At 37.4% G+C, this 23843-nt stretch overlaps 3 protein-coding genes across 8 annotated transcripts in view; 2 read left to right on the plus strand and 1 right to left on the minus strand.

The window, feature by feature from the left end:
• Positions 1-20734, plus strand: part of RPS6KB1 (ribosomal protein S6 kinase B1) — a 52055-nt gene extending 31321 nt beyond the window's left edge. For 2 of the 4 annotated variants that reach the window (XM_079905397.1, XM_079905398.1), the window contains 2 exons: positions 2383-2495; positions 3424-6326. In XM_079905397.1, coding sequence (XP_079761523.1) covers positions 2383-2495; positions 3424-3661 — 351 coding nt within the window. In that variant the 3' untranslated portion in view covers positions 3662-6326. Of the gene's footprint in view, positions 1-2382; positions 2496-3423; positions 6331-20424 lie in introns of those variants that run through there. The other 2 variants (XM_079905399.1, XM_079905396.1) reach the window with 2 other exon arrangements.
• On the minus strand, positions 838-21317 carry RNFT1 (ring finger protein, transmembrane 1). Of its 3 annotated transcripts, none has more exons than XM_079905410.1 (9): positions 20769-20992; positions 19019-19476; positions 18744-18820; positions 17509-17609; positions 15148-15301; positions 14364-14522; positions 13632-13697; positions 10927-11028; positions 838-1051 (listed from the first exon to the last, which is right to left on the minus strand). In XM_079905410.1, the coding sequence occupies exons 2-9, from the start codon at positions 19419-19421 to the stop codon at positions 992-994; spliced, it is 1122 nt and encodes a 373-aa protein (XP_079761536.1). In that variant the 5' UTR covers positions 19422-19476; positions 20769-20992; the 3' UTR covers positions 838-991. The 3 variants fall into 3 exon arrangements, with proteins under 3 accessions (XP_079761536.1, XP_079761537.1, XP_079761535.1); XM_079905411.1 differs by lacking the exons at positions 838-1051; positions 20769-20992 and adding exons at positions 8976-10046; positions 21200-21317; XM_079905409.1 differs by lacking the exon at positions 838-1051 and adding an exon at positions 9044-10046 and having other exon boundaries at positions 20769-20916.
• The window catches only part of MED13 (mediator complex subunit 13), a 246604-nt gene continuing 243800 nt past the window's right edge, over positions 21040-23843 (plus strand). Inside the window, exons 1-2 of the mRNA XM_079905383.1 lie at positions 21040-21081; positions 22393-22443. The gene's annotated coding sequence lies outside the window, so the exon portion shown is untranslated. The remainder of the gene's footprint in view (positions 21082-22392; positions 22444-23843) is intronic.

The following is a 23843-nucleotide window of genomic DNA, read 5'->3' on the forward strand; positions in this document are numbered from 1 at the left end:
AAGTTTTTTTTTCTTCCTTATTTGTTTCTGAGTTCACTGGATTTGTTGCTAACTTAATTTTCAAACTTTTTTTAAAAATAATGCTCTCAGTAAAAATAATAATAATAATGCTCTCAGTATAACACACCACAGTAGTGTTGTATCTTTGGGGGTGGAGGATCAGTTCTAAAGTTAGCATGGAATACAAAAATTGTGTATGGGCAAAATAACACTTAAGTCACCATAGTACAGTATGCTTTTCAGTAAACAACACTGAATAGTAATAATTCTATAAATGTACGATTATATGGTGATATAAGAATATACATGCAAAATATAATTTTATAGCATTTTAATTACATGAGAGGGAAAGATGAATGCATGTTATTAAATTTATGTCAGCATGATGCAAAGTTACTGTATCCCCCTTAGTACAATCTCTTATCAGTTAGGGAAGTAGGCATGATTCATTTTAATTGTGTCATTGCTTTCTTTTTTTCTTTCATGATGTGGAATTTTGTTTTCTACTGATGTGGAATTTATACCTTTGATTTAACATACAGACCTTTTCTTCAACTGGGCATTATAGAGTTTTAGCTAGTTTGACAATTGTTCTCCCCCATAAAAAAAAAAGTCTAGAAACACCTTACTACAAAGAAATCCAAAGTTGTGGTGGCAAAAGTTATGTATCTAAGCTTTCATTCCAGTTAAAGTATTGCTGATCTTTTTATTTGTTTATTTGTTTATGGCTGTGTTGGGTCTTAGTTGCGGTATCTTTGTTGAGGCATGCAGGATCTTTCATTGTGGCATCCAGGCTCTTCGTTGTGTCATGCAGGCTTTTCTCTAGCTGTGGCGTGCGGGTTTTCTCTTCTCTAGTTGTGGTGTGCGGGTTCCAGGGCACGTGGGCTCTGTAGTTGCGGTGCGTGGGTTCCAGAGTGCAAGGGCTCTGTAGTTTGTGGCACGCAGGCTCTGTAGTTGAGGCGCACAAGCTCAGTAGTTATGGCACGCAGGCTTAGTTGCCCGACAGCATGTGGGATCTTAGTTCCCTGACCAGGGGTTGAACCCTTATCCCCTGCATTGGAAGGCAAATTCTTTACCACTGGACCACCAGGGAAATCCGTGTTGAGCTTTTCTTAATTACTTAAATTGGCTAACTAATGAATACAAGAACAATTCATTTGTTAGGTTGTAGCCAGAATTCTGTACACAATGTGTATCTGTTTTAAGCGAGCACTAAAATTAATTTAAAATAGTAACAGCCCACTTATCTGGAGATTGTGGCTGTAGTAACTTCAGTTCAATTAATATTTCAATTCCTATTAGAATTCAAGGAAATTCAAAGATGATTAAGGCACAGTCTGGTCCTCTTGGTAGTTATAGCTTTAGCCCACAAGAACATGCGGGGAAACGGCCTTCGTAGTCCACATGTAGCTGTCACAACAAAGCATATGCCCTACAGAATTGCACCTTACTCTTTAGGACTTCACCCAGAGCCTTACTGAGTCTTTTTATTATAACTCAAATGCCTACTCATAAGTGACAAGAATAAACAGAAGGGAAGATAGGTATAAGATTAACTGTTAAAGGGATGAACATGAACAGCAAGATAAATGATAGCTGGTAGCCTAATAGCAAGGTCCAAGAAAGAACTAAAGCTAACAAAATTGCATTAGTGTCTGTTAAAATTAAGTTTTCACAATGCTGACCCTTATTCATCAGGAAAATCTGAATCTACCCATTCATTGGTATAAAACCAGAAAGATCACATGTGCCAAGTTAGAGAATTCTATTTTGACTTTGGCCTAATAATGAGAAACTGGGGGTGATAATCTTAGTTGCTTATATGCATGTGGCTAGGAACACTAGAATTTTCTTTGCATTTATCTTTGTATTTAACATCTTTTTTCTTTTTTTTTTTTTTTTTGCGGTACGCGGGCCTCACCGTTGTGGCCTCTCCCATTGCGGAGCGCAGGCTCAGCGGCCATGGCTCATGGGCCCAGCCGCTCCGCAGCATGTGGGATCCTCCCGGACCGGGGCACGAACCCATTTCCCCTGCATTGGCAGGCGGACTCTCAACCACTGCACCACCGGGGAAGCCCTGTATTTAACACCTTAATGTAGAGCCTGCATTTTCCTGTTTTGTTCTCCTCCTTTCAGTAGAGTGAAATTTTGTTTGCTGGCATATGCGGCTCAATAGAATTCTGCTCTCTGGAGGTCTGTGCCTCAAGAAATGACTGGAAAGAAGGTAACGGGTGTGAAATGAGATTGAGGAAACTGGATAGTATCTACATTGGTGATTTTAGGTGTACATCATTGTCTTGGTGTGTCAGAGATTGAACCACCACACTTTCTTGATGTACATGACAAAATCCTATTCTGTAGTCCACTGTTACTGTCTTTCAGGGTTTTACATATGTGGCTCCATCTGTACTTGAAAGCGTGAAAGAAAAGTTTTCCTTTGAACCAAAAATCCGGTCACCTCGAAGATTTATTGGCAGCCCACGAACACCTGTCAGGTATTCAGACTTTGTTATTCTTTTTTTTAACTTGGAAGAGCATTGCTTAAGAAATTTATGCCAAGTTACATAAATGGAAGATCTGTCATTCTCTTTGACATAAGCACAGCTCTACACCTTCTAATATTGCAAGTGACTAGTCTGTGACTAATCAATGATAATATGCTATATAGTTTACCTCCCCTCCTGAAAATAAGCCGTTGCACTGGAAAGTGTACTCTTTAACCATTCATTCAGCATTTATTGTGTACCAGGGGTTGTGCTACATTCTGGGGACACATGATTAAGACAGGAATTGTCCTTGTTCTGATGAAGCTTACAATTTAGTGAGAGAGAGTCAAAATAAACAAAGAAGGAAATAAAATATGTAATTACAAGTAGCGCCAAATGCTATGCGAAAAAAAAATAGAGTGTGGTACTAGAATGCAAAAAATAACAAGGGGACTCCTATTCATGGAGAAATAGCTAGCCATACAAAATACAGAAATACAAGGATGTTACAGGTAGAAGAACAGCTCATGCAGAAGCTGCAGAAGGGAGGAAAAAACTTGGCCTTTTTCTTGGAAACGAAAGGCAGGTCAACATTCCTGAAGTGTGGTGAGCAAGGAAGAGAATGGCAGAGGTTTGGAGAAATATTCTAAATGCAATGAGCAGCCGTTTTAAGTGGGGGAGAAAATGATTTTTTTTAAAAAGTAAGTATCATTGACGGTTTTATGAGGGCAAGTAGAGAGGTAAAAGAGACCAGTTAGGAAACTAGCAATTAGCCTAGGGGAGAAATGGCTTAACTTCTGCTTTTGTACTAATCCACACAAAAATGAAATTAAATGAAAAAAAACGGTCACATTACCCCACTCCCTTTAAATGTAAGGGAAATGTTCCTTGTTGAGATAGTACTTGAGACGAATGATAGCTCTTCCTTGTCTTAAAGCCCTGTCAAATTTTCTCCTGGGGATTTCTGGGGAAGAGGTGCTTCAGCCAGCACGGCAAATCCTCAGGCGCCTGTGGAGTACCCAATGGAAACAAGTGGAATAGAGCAGATGGATGTGACGACGAGTGGGGAAGCTTCAGCACCACTTCCAATACGACAGCCGAACTCCGGGCCATACAAAAAACAAGCTTTTCCCATGATCTCCAAACGACCAGAACACCTGCGTATGAATCTATGACAGAGCAATGCTTTTAATGAATTTAAGGCAAAAAAGGTGGGGAGGGGATGTGTGAGCATCCCGCAGGGTGAAACAAGAAGACTCAAAATGACAGTCTCGAAGAGTCAGTGTCATTACATAGAACACATTGGACAGAGGAAAAATAAACATGGATTTTAAAAAATCAATCAATGGTGCAAAAAAACTTAAGTGAAAATAGTACTGCGGAACTCTTAGGCACATCAATTAACTGATTCCTAGCAACATCGTCTCAACCTATCAAGGATTTCATGTTGATGGCTCGAAACTGACAGTATTAAGGGTAGGATGTTGCTTCTGAATCACTGTTGAGTTCTGATTGTGTCGAAGAGGGGTTATCCCTTCATTAGGCAAAGTATGAGTTTGCCTGTAATACTTGCAACTAAGGACAAATTAGCATGCAAGCTTGGTCAAACTTTCCAGCAACATGGAATCAAAGACGAAAGAAACTTAACAATTGATGTTTTACGTGCAAACAACCTGAATCTTTTTTTATATAAATATATATTTTTCAAATAGATTTTTGATTCAGCTCATTATGGAAAACATCCCAAACTTTAAAATGCGAAATTATTGGTGTGAAGAAAGCCAGACAACTTCTGTTTCTTCTCTTGGTGAAATAATAAAAATGCAAATGAATCATTGTTAACCACAGCTGTGGCTCGTTTGAGGGATTGGGGTGGACTTGGGGTTTATTTTCAGTAACCCAGCTGCAATACCTGTCTGTAATACTAGGGAAAAAAAATCTATTTAATCATTTCTACTTGCAGTACTATTATGTGCTAAGCTTAACTGGAAGCCTTGGAATGGGCATAAGTTGTATGTCCTACATTTCATCCTTATCCTGGGCCTGCATTGCACTGGAAAAATATCGCCACCTTATACCAGTATTTGGTTCAAGACGTCAAATGTGTTCAGCCTATGGCTGAAGAAGGACAGAAGAGAGGATAAAATGCATATGGAGGGCGGCAAAGTGAGAGAGAGAGGAGGGAGATCCAGGGGAAGAGGGTGTTGCCACGGTCTACCCTCTGTGTATAATCTCTTTACAGCAAATTGGTAAGGTTTTAAGTTTTACTTTTTTTTACTGTTTTTGGTGTCTGCCTTCCTTACATTTTTTCCTCAACGGTTTTAAAAGGAAAAAAGGTATTTTTTTTTTCCTATATTGGGGCTACATTTTTTGATTGTAAAAGTATTTGATGGCCTTTTGATGAATGTCTTCCACAGTGAATAAGAAAACTCAGTGGCTTAATTTAGGAAACATGTTAACAAGACACTATGTTTTTGAAAATTGTAATGAAGTCTACATAAGTGATTTACAGGTACAAAGAATAAAAATAAAGGTAACTTTACCTTTCTTAAATACTTCTGCCTTAAAGAGAGCGTTTCCCTGACTTTTAGCTGGTGAAAGGGTTTAATATCTGCAGAGCTTTATAGAAATATTATTTCAGTGCATACTGGTATAATAGATGATCATGCAGTTGCAGTTGAGTCTTACCACCTTTTTGTTTGTCTTTTATAATGTCTTCAGTCTGAGTGTGCAAAGTCAATTTGTAATATTTTGCAACCCTATGATTTTTTTTAAATAGATGCTGCTTGCTATGTTCTCCAAACCTTTTTGAGCCATAGGATCCAAGCCATAAAATTATTTATGCATGTTGAATTCAGCCAGAAAAAGCTTTGCTTATTTAAATGACGGTTCGAGTGAGATAAGATGAAATCCTATGACATTAAGCAAAAATAGAACCATGAAAAATGATTGGAAATATACCTTTTCAATTGTGGCAATAAATGAAACAATTGATAACAGCTCATCTTCGGACAGAAAGCCTTTTTTTTTTTTTTAAATCACTCCCTCTAGACCTCCTCTTCCCTTATTGCAGCAGTCTACTGAGAACTTTATAACTGTAGCTAATAAATTAGAAACTAAATAATGGTAAGGGCAGAAATTGTACTTAAAGTGCAGGTCTTTGTTCTCTGACAGTTTATGATGTCTGAAAAACAGAACCCAAAAAGCTATGGTGATATGTACAGGCTTCATTTCAGACTGTAAATGGCTTGTACTACTCTGATACTTGTTTTCAAATGAGTTTACTAACTATAGTGTTGACTGCCTGACCAAATTCCAGTGAAAGTTTTACACCAAAATATTCCTCCTCAGTCCTATTTGCTAGTAACATTTGCACTGTGATTGGCTGGCTATAACCACCCCATAGTTAAACCAGTTTCATAATTAGTACTGCCAGCAATAGTGGCAAACACTGTAACTTTCTGCATAAAAAGTATTAATTGCACACCTACCATCCACACAAATAAGTTTTTCAAACTTAACATTCAGTGAAGTTAATTTTCTGTACTGTGGCAAGTTTATTGAGAAATTGTTTCATAAATGGATATTCCTACTATGACTGTGAAAACATGTCAAGTGCCACTTTAGTGTCACAGACAGAAAGCACACACCTATGCAATATGGCTTACCCTATATTTATTTGTAAAAACCCAAGCATAGTTTAAAAATATATGTCGATAATACTAGTCTTGAGTTTCTAAGAAAGTTCTTTATGATTATTCCAGGTAAGTGTATAAAGAGATTAAGTGTTTTTCTTTCATCACTTGATTATTTTCTTTAAAATCAGCTATTACAGGATATTTTTTTATTTTATACATGCTGTTTTTTAATTAAAATATAATCATTGAGAACTGAAGTTTACTAATTTTGATTTTATAAGGTTTGTAGCATTACAGAATAAACTGAGATTTATAAACCAGCTGTGATTAACAATGTAAAGTATTAATTATTGAACTTGAACCAGATTTTTAGGAAAACTGTTATTTCTTTTTCCCCTTTATGGTCTTAACTAATTTGAATCCTTCAAGAAGGATTCTTCCATACTATTTTTTGAGATAGAAGGTAATTGGGGGGGGGAAGAATGCATGTATGATACTCCATAAATTCAACATTCTTTAAGAAATAAATGATTATAAATAAGCTGCATCTTCAATAGTATTAATATCCCAAGCCTTGGATTTTATATTTAATATAGCACCTAACTATTTTGGTTACTTAGTCATATGGTTCCTAGCTTATAAGGGCTAGATCTAAGATTATTCTCATGAGAAATGTTCGATTTATGCAGAATGGATTTTGAGGCTGTGGAAATGGTTAATTCCTCAAATAGAAACATCAATGTCCAAACATCTACCTTTTTTCATAGGAGTAGACACTAGCAAGCTGGACAAAATAATCATAAAGTATTTGTTCCACCATGACCTGTGGTCTGTTGCTGACTGATACAAAATTCTTCATGTGTGATTCTTAATTTACCACTATAGCACAAGTATTATATCAGTGGATTATCTAAAGTAACATTTGAAAGATGGGTTCATCTGTGTTTGCTCTTTAAACTATTATTTTTTTTCCTACCCCAAGTTGGCTTTGCATCTACCAGAGTAAATTCTTCAGCTGCCTTATTAGGAGTGCTTTGAGGGTAACACCTTTTCTGCTTTTCATCTTGTTTAGTTTACTGTATTAAGTATTTGATTTCAGATTGATTGAATGTAAATAGAAATTAAATGCAAATTTGAATGAACATAAAATAGAAGTGATTTTTTTAAATTATTATTATCCTAAGATAGGAAGAAATAACTATCAGGTACACATGTGGTTTCAATAATTTTTCCCATTAACATGCCAGATGTGTTCAGATTCTCATATTTAATAAACTATTTATGTGAAGAATGACAGTCATAAAACTGTTTTTGTGGCAAAATTGAAGCAATTTAAATTTATAACAAGTTTTAGTACTGATTTTATATTAGGTGTTAAACATCTGTGATTTCCAAGTTCTGTCAAATAGTAGAATTGAATTGGTTGCTTAAAAAAAAAAGTTCATGTGAAAAGTTATGTGAAAGCCAGCTTCACATAAAAACAATGGAAGACTTTCTTGTGCTAACATACAACAGTTTTTCCAGCCACATTTGTCAACTACATTACCTGATGTGTATGAACAAAATAACATAGTGGACAAATCTGTTTTTAACTAATGTCTCAATATATCTACTGTAAGATGGGTGTTTTGTGTAAACCACCTCTTATTTATGAGGTAATTCTATCACACTTGCCAAGATGGTTTCTCTACAGAAGTTCTCAAACGTACTTTTTTATAAAACATAGTAGTGACTCTTGATGTTGATAAAACAGTCTTTTAGAGGATGTGATCTGAATTCACAGAATAAATGGGGTTTGAATCCCTATTCCTGTTTTTGAGGTGAAGGAATAAAAATAAGAGAAATGCTTCTAGTTCATCAATGTTACTAGTGAATGGCAAAGCTCTCCTGTTACATTTTCCTCCTTTTAAACTCATATGTGAACTGCTTTCTTGTTTGTTACGAAAACAAAAACAAAAAACCCCACTGTCCACCAGGGACTTCTTTTGTTATTCAGTCATATTAAGAAACAAAGCTATCCATATGGCCATAGGGTAAGTAAGTGTGGTAAGTAGGTATTAGGGCTGAAGTAACCTATGTGTTTAAGGTGTTATTCTTATGTTTTTATCAAGAAGTCAGCATACCCTTCACACCCAAATTCTAATCTCAAATTGTCTTTCTCACTTATCCCCTGCTGCATACCTAAATAACAACTATTAGCTTCACCACCAAGTTAGGAAGGTGATTTAAGGCCAAGTAAGCTTGTTTTTTAGTATTTGCAGTGGTTCTCAAAGTACGTAACATAGTTAAGTATTTCATCCTGAATAAACAGGAACAGTTGCACTTATAATCTAGCAATATTCACCTGGGGAGAAAAGTTACAGGCTAATGTTCTTTTGTCAATTTGGGTGGCCATAAGGCATGAAAAGTGGTTTAACCTGTATCTGGTTGGTCACTATCCTTATTAATCCAGGTTGGTTTAATCTTTGTCTTATCAGCACTGCAAATTTGTTTTCTACCTCTGCCTCGTAGCTTCTACTTCCCCCCACTATCTTTTTCTTGTGTGCAAACTGATAGATGGTAAAAGAGAAAATGGGCAGAGGCCTTGCATCTAAATATATATGATAACCAGTCCTTTGGATTTCTGGTATAGATCCATCCTCCCTTAGAGGTTTCACAGTGAGAGAGAAAGTGCCTCATTCTCTTTCCACCACCCTGCACAAATACCTGTAGACAAACAAACCACACTCTCCAAAGCTTGTGTTGGCCTGAGTGCAAGCTTTAACCTCCCAAGTAATGGTGATTCAAGCATGAGACTCCAAAACTCTTCTGGAGAAGACTAGTTATACGGGGAAATCCTTTTTTTTTCTTTTTTTTTTTTTGGCCACGCACCATGTGGGAGCCTAGTTCCCCGACCAGAGCTCAAACCCACGTCCCCTGCATTGGAAGTGCGGAGTCTTAACCACTGGACCGCCAGGGAAGTCCCGAGGAATTCTTTTCTAAGTGTTTGAGTTGCTCTTGTTTGTCACTCAATTCAAATCATCAGTGAAGCCAGCTGTTTGTAATCCATGTGAATTATTTTAATAATCCAAGAAAGTCCGTGGCACTTTCCAAAAAGCAAGACCATGAACATTAAAGCTGATGGCAGGATTGTATGTATGAAGTCCACAAAGAAAAGGAATTTAAACCATCTGTTCTCAATGACTGCTAATCACACTACAGAAAATAATACAATATTAAAATATTTCATCCTCAGTAAATTAATCTTCCTTAGAAAAATCTGATTGTACAGGTAAAATATAGCATTTAGAGCATTCATTTAAAAATAAAAATTTTATGAGAAATTTTAGAATGGGAATTATAAAAGTCAATATTAAAGAAAATTCTACTTTCAGGTAATGTGTATCTTAAAATATTATGAAAAATGTTCTTTATTCCGAAAACAGTGTCAGGAAAGAATACCTGAATTCCTCTAAAACCACTAGTTCTAGTTATCCAGTTGTCATTTTGGTAACATTAACAAGAAAACACATTTACAATTTAACACTGCAATTATCTGTCAAATAATTAGGATAGAATAAATGTTGCATATGCATTATGTTGAACATTACTATTTTTAAATATAGGGTTCTTTCATTTAATCTTTTGAGAAGCTGGACTACACACTTGCCTTATTATAATATTCTAAAACCATTTGGAAACATTTTCCTTAACTTCCAGCCCTGAAAATCCATTCTAATGTCTTTACCAATAGTCACTGTAACCAAATAAAATTAGTGTTTTGTGGCCTTAATATTAAGTTTAGAACTTAATATATTTGAAGGTGTGATGAAGTGGCTCCATCTTGCCATTTGTTTATATGGTCTGAAATCACAGTTCTGCACAGCGGACATGTTTTCTCTCTGTTAAACCATAAGGTAATGCACTCTTCACAAAATATATGCTGTAAGGAAATTAAGAACTAGATTTTATAGTTGATAACATTTCAATTTTAAATTCATCACATTGCAGAGAATCATACTCTAGAGCTGAAAGGGAATTTGGAGGACACTAATCCCTTTATTTTACAAGTGAGAAAACAAAGTATAACATTCAAGAACACAGAGGTGTTCGTGGTAGAGGCACAAGTATTATTCTGACTTGTACTATCCATTTAACCACTTTTAATAAAATACAAGCTATCCTCAGGTGATAACTTTAAGATCAAGTATAATGACTAACAGCTTAATAAAGTCTTTGAGGGTTACTGAAATAAAGTATAGGGAAGGGCCTTATACAGTCCAGTAACAAATGCTGGTATTATTCTAAAAGACTAGTATTCAATTATTAAAAATAGTCTGTTTCCCAGTCACTTTGGTATCCAGTATGCCATTTGAATTTTTTTTTTCCCCTTTATACACTCCTCTACATAAAAATCATTAGAACTGGGCTTCCCTGGTGGCGCAGTGGTTGAGAGTCCACCTGCCGATGCAGGGGACACGGGTTCGTGCCCCAGTGTGGGAAGATCCCACATGCCGCGGAGCGGCTAGGCCCGTGAGCCATGGCCGCTGAGCCTGCGTATCTGGAGCCTGTGCTCCACAACGGGAGAGGCCACAACAGTGAGAGGCCCGCGTACCGCAAAAAGAAAAAAAAAAAATCATTAGAACTAAGGGGCAAGATTTAACTAACCTACCAAACCCCTAATCACAAATAAGAAATTAGTAGTATGTGCCCTGAATGCTACTTTCTGCTGAATAGTGTATATTTCCCTATAAGTAACATAAATGTGACGTTTGCAGATCACAGAGAAGTGCTGTATTGAGGTTGCTTAAAAATACAGTTACCTGACAGGTGAGAAGAATTGGCTTTTGAAATTCAGCTTGACATATTGAACAAATATCATCCACATCTGAACACTGTCTCTTGCTGGCAGCCACTCCGTGACTCTATAAAGATAAGAAGTTATGTTCCTACAAATTTCTTTCTTTTCTGTTCCTTAAATAGATAGATGGTACTGTATTTCTCAAATCTCCAAGGAACTAGGCATTTGAAAACTCTCCCAAAGGATATAAACATTTCAGAGCTGAACTATGTATGCAGAATGATGCCTGGATGGATCGCATCAAGGTTAACTTGCTATGTAATACATAATAGGATACTGGAAGATTGTTAGATTCATTGGATTCCCAAATAATGACAGTGCTTCAAATTCAAATGGCTCAAGAGACTAAGCGATCTGAAATATAATACAGCATTATGCAATCTATATTCATGTACTATGTGACCCAGTACTGCCAAATTGAGCCCACTTATTACCTATGACACTTTTCAAAAAAGTCAATCCAGAGCTTGGCTGGCTGAATGTAACTCATGTAGAGACTACTTTAAAAATAGGTTTCTGTGCTCCACACTGGTGATTGATTCAGTAGGTCCAGACATACCAGGATGTAACCCAGGAATCTAATTCCTGAAAGCTCTCCACATGAGTTCAATGTGAAGGAGGTTTGGGGACCACTGAACAGTATCCTGCCACTAAATCTAAAAATAATTTTAATTATCATCCTTACTTATCACAAAAGTTGGAGCATTTAGTACTACGAAAGAATGGTAAAATTTTACAGAAGAACTGTAATTGCAAAATGTCACTTGGGTAGAGTTATACTGTCAAACTGAATAATAACACAAATCTTTGAATTTCCTTTTCTTCTTAAGTCCTAAAAAAAGTTTCTGATCTCTTTAAGATCTTAATAACTTCCTTACCAAATTCAGTAGAATTTAGTCATTAACTAGATGTGACAAAATGTTACAAATGAGATCAGCTTTCTGTAGAAATGATGTGGAAAAGGTGGCTCAGGAAAAGAAAGAACACCCAAGTTTCAGTCATGGTAATGAGAGCAAAAGCATGACTTGACTCAGCAACCTGAAGCTGTGACCTAAACTTCTTGTTATCGAGGGTTAACAAAATCAAACTAAGACTCAGCGGATGAAAACATTGAAAATGAAGATATTTTTGAGATTGGTCATGCTAAAGATTCCAGAAACAAACTGAGATACTGACGGATGATCTTGGTGCCAGTTTCCCTTCAATAAATGTCATTTAGCAGCGTACACTGCAGATATGTATGCTGACAAGCTTTTAAAATAGCACGCTTGTCTGGCACTTTGCAGACTCCCTTCAGTTGAAGACACCCTGATGATGATTGCCATTTTCAGGGCAACATTAAGGAACATGAGAATCCCAGGAATAAAACAGTGATCTGTGATAGTCTCTGTATGCTTCACAGAGAAAGACTATCAAAAGTATTTCAGCTGAAGCCTTACTAGATTAATTGCTACAGCAAAGTGGCCGATACATGATCAACTGAATAAACTCAAAAGCTGAAGTCTCAATTTTATTGTATCTTATCTAAAGAAAGAAGTCTGAATAGGATGCAGCAAAACTTAATACAGGGCTTCCCTGGTGGTGCAGTGGTTGAGAGTCCGCCTGCCGATGCAGGGGACGCGGGTTTGTGCCCTGGTCTGGGAAGATCCCACATGCCGCGGAGCCGCTGGGCCCGTGAGCCATGGCCGCTGAGCCTGCGCTGCGTCCAGAGCCTGTGCTCCGCAACGGGAGAGGCCACAGCAGTGAGAGGCCCACGTACCGCAAAAAAAAAAAAACTTAATACATTACTGTCTTTAGGAAAGGGTGCCCTGGCCAGTTAGTTTACTCCACTTTGTTGGTATAATCCTGTTTTTTTTTAAACATATATTATTAGACTGGCATTCTTGTACATCAGATTCCCCTGAGTCCTGACCACATAATTGTTAAGTACCTAATGGACTGCAAAACTGAGAATCAAACTGAAACCTGGTGATCACACTTATATACTGAGAACTTCTGAGGCTACTAAATAGCAAATGAGCTATTTATCATTTGGGCTATGATACCCTTTTTCTGCAGTTTGTTACACCAGTAGAATAACATAATAAAGTTACAGTTGACATTGGAGTCTCAATTTATTGTTAAAATTGTTTTGTTATTGTTAAATTTACTGTTATTGTCATGAACTTATTTGTGCATACAGAACTGCGTATTGGGGAAATTTTTCCAGTAAGAAAATTTCAAGGGACATGATTTTTGGTAATGAGCTTTCTTCATATACACAATAAATTATAGTATAAGCACTTTCACAGAAGTTGAATAGGAGTTAATGAAAATACACAAAGCTACTATTTGTGGCTTAAATAAAGGAAGAGAAACAAAAGTTCATAAGATTTTTAAGGGAATATTTATAAACCCTTAAGAATGTCAAGTGATTTGAAAGGGCAAGAGGCAAACTCAAATATATAAGTACTTCATCAACTATCAGGTGGTTGTCAATGTGCAAGTTAAACTTACCACAGAAACAAAACCTCTGTATCATCACAGCCCCAAGTGCCAAAGTACAAGAAGTTTTTCTAAAAAACCACGTAATTATGAAATCTGCATTTGTAAAACTGCTGAACTAAAACATTTTTATAATGTAGAAAGAAAGATAAAAAGTGTTTTTTCTGATTAAAAAATACTTACTGGTCGTGTAAAAAATATTCTCAAAACCCGTCTGAAAGTTCTCAGATGTCCAAAAAAGTCCAGAAGCTGAAAGAGAAAATAATTCATTTATTCAAAGAGCCTTACCTGCTAAACTCAGAGATCAAAGCTAATATCAAATACTGATATTAATTTTATGCTCATTGCATATCACAACTAATCATTTCATTCTAAATATATTTAAAGTCCAATTATGGAATATTTTACTCAATTTATCAGTTTCAGCCAACTCTTAACCAAAATGAAGTACATCTGAATGCCCAGAGTTACAATTTGGTCAAGATAAATATAAACAACTAAATCAAAGGCAAGGCAATTTTATCTGGTTCACATGTCCTTAACCTATTTAACGTTTCATAAAGTGATTAAGCCGAGGGGAACAGGCATAGAGGGAACAGGACGAGATACTCCACTAGTTTGAGAATTATGTGTATGAGAGATGCTACTGTAGGGGATGGGTATGTTCTATTCTACTTGTTCCCCTCCACTTTAGATAATCCATGCTTAGAGGTCCACTCCCCCAATAAAATCTGAGAACCACTGGATTAAGATACCTATTTCCATTTCTAAGTAGATATAGAATCTGCCATTACTTCAAACTAGTGATATGAAGATAAACTATAAAATATATAAAGAGAAAAGCAGTCATATGTAAAATATGTAAACAGTATTATATGAATCATTATAAATGATAAGATTTATTATGTTACCTACTTTTAGTATGAGGTAGAGTAAAGCCAGCAATATCCCAAGACTCCATCCAGTTACATTACCAAACTCCCCATAGCTTATAAGGTAACGAAACCAAACTGGTACGGGGACAAAAGTTCGGTAATACTGACATAATTCTTCTAAAACCATATACCAATAACCCTAAAAAGGAAGAAAAAAGAAAACAAATAGAGCCACCCAAGGTACTTACATGCACAATGCAAATACTTCATATTGGGCTGAGAACATCATGGGTATATGGCACAATAACACAACTATAAAATTAATCTTCATAATGATAATGGTTATGACTGACAACCTCAACTTCGTTCTTTAGATATTACAGTCACTGAGTGGTCTGTTTTCAAAGAATTTCTAAAGAGTGACTGAAAATGTTTTATGTATAATAAAACATTTTGCTGATTATAAAAATTTAAAGTTTTCATTAAATATGAAAAAACACTGAATAACTGCCTAAGTCAGTTATCAATTATCAATTAACAATGCCCTGGAGGAAAACAGAAGTATAAATATATATTTTCCCATATATGATGTGGGGACTCATTTTTAGATTATTCCAAAGCAAATATAATTGATTTTATTGGAATAGATTAATATTTAGGTTCAAGTCTTTGACCAAATAGCTGCCAGTCTGAGATAATATAGATAACTAAAATTAGGTTATTGAGCAAACTGAAAAATTATAGAAGGAATCATTTAAGCAAAGACTAAATAGCATTAATATGGTCTGCTAACATCTTTCCAATAAAACATATTACTTTCTTACCTTGGATTTAAAAGGCATGATGAAAGAAGGCACCAATAAAATAAGGCATTTTAAGCCCATGAAGAGGAATTTCAGAATGAAGTCTGTAATTCCAACGATCCAAAGTACGTCCCAGAAGCTCGAATAGTCCAAAGTAGGATTAAAAAAAATTAAGCTACCAAGAGAAAAACATCAAAACTTACCAGAGCAACATAAAAAGATAAAAGTGTCGATGGGGGTTCTAAATTTGCTACCAAATATTTAATTTAATGTGTAAAAATAAGAGTTTGGCTAGATGCTAGAGTTCATGTAAATAGAATGGAAGATCATTTTGCTTATTTTAAAAAGACCTTTTAGGGACTTCCCTCGTGGCGCAGTGGTTAAGAATCTGCCTGCCAACGCAGGGGACACGGGTTCAAGCCTTGGTCTGGGAAGGTCCCACATGCCGCAGAGCAGTTAAGCCTGTGCACCACAACTACTGAGCCTGCGCTCTAGAGCCCGCGAGCCACAACTACTGAGCCCGTGTGCCACAACTATGGAAGCCCACACGCCTAAAGCCCATGCTCTGCAACAAGAGAAGCCGCTGCCATGAGAAGCCCGCACACTGCAAGGGAAGAGCAGGCCCCGCTCACCACAACTAGAGAAAGCTCACACGCAGCAATGAAGACCCAATGCAGCCAAAAATAAATTTATTTTGAAAACTTCTTAAATGTTTGAATTTCAAATCTTCCCTCCATAAAGAACGAGTCTTCCTAACTTGTCATGATTGATATCTTTCTAGCCTATAATCTAAAAAACTCACAAATACTCCGTAGCTGCCAATCTGTCTTCAATCAACTCCAGTCAGGAATCTAACCCCTCCTTTCCACTTAACTGTTTTTGTCAAGATCGCCAACTCCCTCCCTCTTGCTAAATTCGAAGGTCACTTTTTCCCCCTCTTCTCTCCTTGAAATACTTTCTTCCTAGACTTCTGACACCACTCTCTTCTAGTGGTTCTCATATGTGACTGATGGTTCCTTTTTTTAAAAAATTTATTCATTTATTATTTTTGGCTGCATTGGGTCTTCGTTGCTGCGCACGGGCTTTCTCTAGTTGTAGTGAGTGGGGGCTACTCTTCGTTGCGGTGCGCAGGCTTCTCATTGCGGTGGCTTCTCTTGTTGTGGAGCACGGGCTGTCAGCGCAAGGGCTTCAGTAGTTGTGGCACACGGGCTCAGCAGTTGTGGCTTGCAGGCTCTAGAGCACAGGCTCAGTAGTTGTGGTGCACGGGCTTAGTTGCTACGCAGCATGTGGGATCTTCCTGGACAAGGGCTCGAACCCATGTCCCTTGCATTGGCAGGCGGATTCTTAACCACTGCACCACCAGGGAAGTCCCTGATGGTTCCTTCTTAAGTCTCCTTTGCTGCTCCTCCTCTGGCTAATTGTGGGCATGTCCAGTCCTGGGCCCTCTCCTCTGTCTATACTTTCTTTCCCTGACTAGTCTTGTCAAGTTCCTTGGTTTTTAAATATCAACCATATGCTGATAACACCAAAATTTACAGCCCTAACCTCTACTCTGAGCTCATGACAAATATCTATAATCACTTTAACAGTTCTACATGGCCTCTCAAACTTAACATGTTCAAAACAAAATTACTGATTTTCCCTCAAAACCAGTTCCCTCCCCAGTCTTTCCCAGCCCAGTAAATGGCACCACCATCCAGCCAGTTGCTTAGACTAAAAAAACCCAGTATCACCCTTGATTCTTCCCCCTTACCTACTCACCCAATCCAATCCGAGTAGTACTGGCTACACCTACAAACTATATCCCAGATTTGTCCACATCTCTCCAACTCCACTGAAACCAGGACTTCTAATTATCTGATTAAAGCTGAAAATTCAGAACACTTCCATCTGACATGGAAACTTATCAACTACTGTCCTTTAGCAAGTCTTCTTCTAGAGACAAAGATCAAGTGTTCTTATCACACATACACACAAGAAGGTAACTAAGGGAGGTGATGGATATATTAATTAGCTTGATGTGGTAATCATTTCACAATGTATACATATATCAAAACATGTTGTATATTTTAAATATATAGTTTTTATTTATCAAAAATGAAAAACGAAAAAAGATCACCAACAACAACCTAATGGTATTTAGTAACTACTGATTATATAAGTAAAAATTTAAGTATCAAAAATTAAGTATTTATTGAGCACTTGCTGTGAGGCAAGGCACTGGGTATAAAAATGTGAGTAAGTCACTTTAAGCTCTCAATCTTGGAAAGAGACAGATAGGTAAAAATTGAACTCTAAGTATGTGCAAGTAAGATATATGCAAAGTGCTATGGAATATACGATTACATAAAAATGTGATTGTGCACTTGGACCTCTAATTACCTGTAATAAAGTGACTGAGAATGAAAGGTGTAATATAAAAGAACAGAAGATCCTGCTAAGAATACCAGTAACCAAGCACACTGAATCTTTGAGCACCTTTCCTGAAAAATAAACAATTTTATAATTTGTTACTTTGAATTATGCCAGAATTTTAAATATCATTAAACTATTTTAATGACTAATTTATTAACTTAGAACATTTTAATAGATTAATTTATCTTAATAAAAATACAGAATATTTGTTAAATTGTACATCATCACATTCTATTTTACATACTTTTAGTGAAAAAAACAAAACACATACTTAAACAGATTTTTAAAATACAAGTTTCCTCATTGTGTAACATTATCTATGTTTCAAAGCCAAATCTTCTACAGACTGACATAAAGGACCTACATAAATAAAAACTTTACTTCTGCGGCTTCCTATTTTTGCCTTCCCAACAAAACAGACTTTTAAAAACTGCATTTATGTTACCAGGGTTTATAAATATAATTTTAAAAATTCTCAATTCAATAAGAATTTAATAAAATGTTTTTAATCTCAGTTTTATAATTGTTTTAATTACTGGTTTAATTAAAAATTTTACTAGTTTTAAACCCTGAATTAAACTTTTATGGTTTGATAGGTTCTAACTAGGAATTTTCAGGTCAAAATGTATGATCCTTTACACAGATATAACCCTTGAAAGTTGCTTGAAATTTTATAAACTAATCCTGTTTTCCCAATAATTTACATGAATAGGAATCTTTTATAATTTCTTATGGAAAAACTTCTTGGGTTTAGTTTTCTTTAAATAAGAGAAACCTAAATAAATAGTTCAATACCCATTTATTCAGTGTACGTTTTATTTGACTATTTTAAATCTTATAGTACAACAGCTGAAGTTTTTAATGATGATTATATTACTTAGTACGGTCAAACTAACTTAAAACATGATAGCACTTGACAAATCAGATCAAATAGTGTGTTCTAAACCCTTTAATCCTTCTGTCTAGTTTTTCTTTATCAGGAACCCAATATACAAAGAAAATAAGGTGAATCAATTCCGTATTAGGACAGATCATTTATTCCAGGTCATTTAGATAACAACATTTAATATATCATGGATGGTACATTATATCTATTTAAATTTATCAAATAAACTGTCTTTATTCCTATTTCTCTCAAAAATGAGTATATAATTCTACAGGGAGAAACATTTAATAAATTTTTAGTTGCTGGTTATACTTACTCTTAGAAAGACCTGATTTACAATGCTTTTGTTTGCATATATAAAAGTTGTAAGCAGCCCAATTCCAAGAGAAATTCCTGTTAGAAAATAAGGTCCAGTTAATTGAAAGGAAAAAAAAGAGCTAACATGACATGAATTTAAAGGAAGCATATACAATTTTAAAAACTAACAGAAAATAAGAAACTGAAATACATAGGTTAAAGTAGATTACCAATAAAGAAAGAAAATTAGCTGCATATAGTAATGAAACAGCTCAATGTTTTATTATACCCTACCTGTTATATGCTGCATAACAAGTTTGACACCCAGAATCAAAATATATGGAAGACCTTTTTGCAACCACTTGAAGAGATATTGGAATTCTGAGAAGGAGCTACTACCACGATCTCCAGACTCCATCTCGGTATCATCAGGTTGCCTTGCTTCATTGTGGGAGTGACTCCGTAAGCGACTGTGTACACATCCATGGGTACAGCCGTGGACACCTGACCTTACATTTCTGGAGCTTGGATTTTCAGCACATTCTTTAGGCATGGAGTTTATCTGAATATGAACATCTCCAGAATAAAGACAGGAAGCTTCTCCTGTCAATCTTGTTTGGACACACTGGGAGGCTGAGGCATCCTCACTGCCTGCAGCTCCTGAAGGGCTGTGCAGTTGGCTACAGTTGGCTTGCATGACCCCTGAATACTTTTTCTGTGATCCAGATTTCTTTGCTTCAGGGCTCTGTCTCCTAAAAATCAAAGCGCAGAAAATATTCTAAGTGAACAGTTACGTACAGGCAATATATTGCTCACTAGGAATAATTTGTTCACTAAAGGAGAGGCTGATAGTCACAGTACATGAATTATTTCCAGGTTATCTATTGCTTATTACTAGACTCCTCCATCTTCTCCCTTTATGCGAAGGCTCTGCTGCCCTAGGCAAACTATGCTCTAGGGAACATCTGCTACCAAAAAAGTTTAGCTTCAGATGCCTCCAGTTCTCTAATGACAGAAGGAACTGGCAAAACAGTCAAAATATTGGTGCTCAGCAGATGTTAATAATATGAGTACTAGTACTCAATCATACTAGAACACTTAAATACATTTACTTTGTTCAACTGGAACAGTTTCATCTCTGATGTAGATTCTACATCTAATAAGAGTATTTTTTTTAATGTGTGGAAAGGTTAGGAAGAAAAAAGCATCAAATCTTAACTCCTCATTAAGTATCATCATGGAGAACTAATAAACATTTCATTTAGGTGACCTACAAATTTCGTTTTATGCTGAAACAGCTTTCCCAAAGCTAATAAAAAAGTTTCCAATAATTAATACCAAGAGTATTACCTTTTCCTGTCCCCCCCAAGGATGTTACCTAAATACCTTTAAAATAGGAAGACTTGGGAGTCACCATGTAATTGCTAAGTGACTCTTTATTCTGAATAAGGATAATTACGTAGTCTGCACATTAAAAATGCCACCTTTGAGGGGAGGGGCGTCGGGAAAGAGTACACTGGCACGGAAAGATCCCTAAATGACGAGTGTGGGTAGCCGTCGTGGATCCAGCTGACGAAACGCTGAGCCTTTCTGCCGTTTCTGTAGGAGGAAGCTGGGGTTAACGTCAGGGCATGTTCCGTGTCATTCTATTTCATTCCTAGGTTTGGATTTTTTTTTCTATTTTTTTTTTTTTTTTTCAGTTACTGTTGGGCGGTTTGGTTTTTAGTGCCATTCACTAGAGGCTTTCACTGATGCTCCAACGCCACGACTGCTATTTATTTCCTCCAACCTCTGAAGACCGACGCTGGACGGGAGAATTTCAGCGTCTTCTTCCACAAATAAAAACAGAACCCTCCCGCTTTCCTCCAAGTACGAGCAAGAAAGGGGAGAAAAAGGGAAGAAAAGTAAACGCAACGGGCTCTTCCGGAATCTCCAGGACAGATTTTTCCTCCCACGTTCGACCTTCGAGTGCCTCAGTTATTCTCCCCAGAGCCCATTTCGCCGCGGCCCCTCGCCTCCTTCGCCCGCTTCCCCCAGGCCTGACCTCTCATGACGATGAGCGCACCGAGTCCCGGGCAGCGACTGCAGAAACAGCGGGAGATGCCGCCTCGAGGCCTTCGGTCAAGGCCATCACCTTCAGACCCACCGCCAACAACTCCCGCCCAGCTCGGCGGCAGCGGCGGCGGCGCGCGCGCTCCCGGACGTCCTCACGCGCGCGCGCCCCGGCCCCGCGCGACGCGCCGAGGGACTGGCAGCGGCGACGGGGCGGGGCAGAGGCCGTCTGGGGGTGTTGGCTGTGAAGAGGCGGTTGTGGCCGAGAAGCGCCCGGAGGCGTCTGCGTTAAACAATAAGCGAATGTGCGTAGGTTTGTGTAACTCGCCCCAAGCCGGTTAAAGGTCTGGAAGTTTTGAAGTTAAAAATGTTTTAGCCTTCGGAACCTCCCCTCGAGGGAGGAGCGTGCTGTTGGGTGCTCACCTGGTCCTGCTCCCGGCGCGCCTGGCTTCTGGAAGCTGCCCAGCGCTTTGGTCCCGCTTGGCTCGCGTCTCCCGGGACCTCAGTTGGAGGAGCCACGTTGGCGAGGGGTCGGAGCGCCTCTGGAAGAGCTGGGCGGGGCGGGAGTGTTCTGGTGTCGGCTAGCTCAGCTGACCCAGTTGTGGCTGGACGGTGAAGTTTGAACTGAACTGGGTTTCCGTTACAATCCTAACTTTGCACTGTGAGAACAAGGCCCTGCTGAAACCTGAGGAGATAGAATCGGAGAGAAGTGGGGGACGGTTTGGGTGGTTGGAGGGGTGGAAGTAGAAGTTAGAGTTTAAAAAACTTGTCTTGTATGGGGTATAGGGGACTCTGTACTATCTTCGCTATAATTGTTAACCGAAAACTGTTCCAAAATAAAAGATTTATTAAGAAAAAGTTTAAACGAAAGAAACGAAGAACCTTGCCTCTTGGTCTCTAGCCAAAATATATTCTAAATGATACTTAATTGTATTCCATGAGTCTGCCCCATTCCCACAACCACCAATAGCCTTTCTATTTTGAACCTCAAGTTTTTTACCTTTAATTTCTAGAAATTGACGTGAAGTAAGTAACTCTTGGTGGTTAGGTCTTGAAATTAAAAATCCGTGCCACGCTTGAGGTGTGCAATCTTCCCTCACTAGAGAGGGTAAATTTTCATACATATACACACATGTCATGAGTTGAATATCTAGTGGGAAAAGTGATACTTTGTCTTTTTACTGGTCACTGATTTAAAACCATGCACAACTTTGCGCAAATTAGTTTGCTGGTGTGTGAATTTTTAGGCTTCTTAATCATGAAATTGTTTGCACCTTATTTTCTCCTATTTCAGAGTACAACTGAATCCACTGTTTAACCTGAATTAACCACTTTGAGGTTGTACTTAAATCATATTAATTTTATTACCAAACCATTTCCTTTGGTTAGAAAGGCACTCTCCCAGTCCCCACCAACCGGTATTAGATCTGTTTCCCCTTGAGATATTGCAAGATACTTGCTTTTGTGTGTGTGTGTGTATATGTCTCCATGAGCTTCACTAATGTAAGTCTTCCCGAGAAATTAGGTTTCTGGGTCAGTGAGTCTGTCTTAGTCTGTTTGGGCTGCAGTAAGATATAGCCTGGATGGCTTATAAACAACAAATTTATTTCTCACAGTTCAGAAGCCTGGGAAGTCCAAGATCAAGGTGTCAGCAGATTTGGTGTCTGGTGAGTCCTGCTTCCTGGTTTATAGACAGTGTTGTCTCGGGCTGTGTCCTCACATGGTTGGAGGGTGGTGGAGCCCTTTGGAAACACTTTTATAAGGGCACTAATCGCCTTCATGACGGCTCTGTCTTAATGCCTTAATCACCTACCCCCACCTGCTTATACTATCACATCCGGGGTCGAATTTCAACATATGGATTTTGTGGGGGACACAAAAATTCGGTCTGTAGCAAAGGCTGAAGCCAAGATCTGGGCTGTAATGAATTTTTCAAGGAGACTTATTTGTTTAATATTGATATATTTTATCATTCCAACTACAACATGGATATTTTTATTTTAAACTTTAAAATTTATGAGAATTTAAGAAACAGAAGAAAGAGACTCAATCTCACATAATCCAGCTACCACCACAATGAGGCATCAATATGTTTTAGTACATTGATAATTTTAGTATATTTGTAAATTTAGTACATTTATGTACCTTAAATATTTTCCTGAGTTTTATGACCCAGGAATCCTTTCATGTGTTTGTTGGCCTTCTGTATATCTTCTTTGGAGAAATGTCTGTTTAGGTCTTCTGCCCATTTTTGGATTGGGTTGTTTGTTTTTTTGATACTGAGCTGCATGAGCCACTTGTATAATTTGGAGATTAATTCTTTGTCAGTTGCTTTGTTTGCAAATATTTTCTCCTATTCTGAGGGTTGTCTTTTCATCTTGTTTATGGTTTCCTTTGCTGTGCAAAAGCTTTTAAGTTTCAATAGGTCCCATTTGTTTATTTTTGTTTTTATTTCCATTTCTCTAGGAGGTGGGTCAAAAAGGATCTTGCTGTGATTTATGTCATAGAGTGTTCTGCCTTTGTTTTCCTTAAGAGTTTTATAGTATCTGGCCTTACTTTTAGGTCTTTAATCCATTTTGAGTTTATTTTTGTGTATGGTTTTATGAAGTGTTGTAATTTCATTCTTTTACATGTAGCTGTCCAGTTTTCCCAGTACCACTTATTGAAGAGGCTGTCTTTTCTCCATTGTATATTCTTGCCTCCTTTGTCAAAGATAAGGTGACCATATGTGCGTGGGTCTATTTCTGGGCATTCTATCCTGTTCCATTGATCTATATTTCTGTTTTTGTGCCAGTACCATACTGTCTTGATTACTGTAGCTTTGTAATATAGTCTGAAGTCAGGGAGCCTGATTCCTCTAGCTCCATTTTTCTTTCTCAAGATTGCTTTGGCTATTCGAGGTCTTTTGTGTTTCCATACAAACTGTAAAATTTTTTGTTCTACTTTTGTGAAAAATGCCATTGGTAGTTTGATAAGGATTGCATTGAATCTGTACATTGCTTTGGGTAGTATAGTCATTTTGAGAATGTTGATGCTTCCAATCCAAGAACATGGTATACCTCTCCAT

This window comes from Stenella coeruleoalba (assembly GCF_951394435.1).
Source record: "Stenella coeruleoalba genome assembly, chromosome: 19".
NCBI classification, from domain to species: domain Eukaryota; kingdom Metazoa; phylum Chordata; class Mammalia; order Artiodactyla; family Delphinidae; genus Stenella; species Stenella coeruleoalba.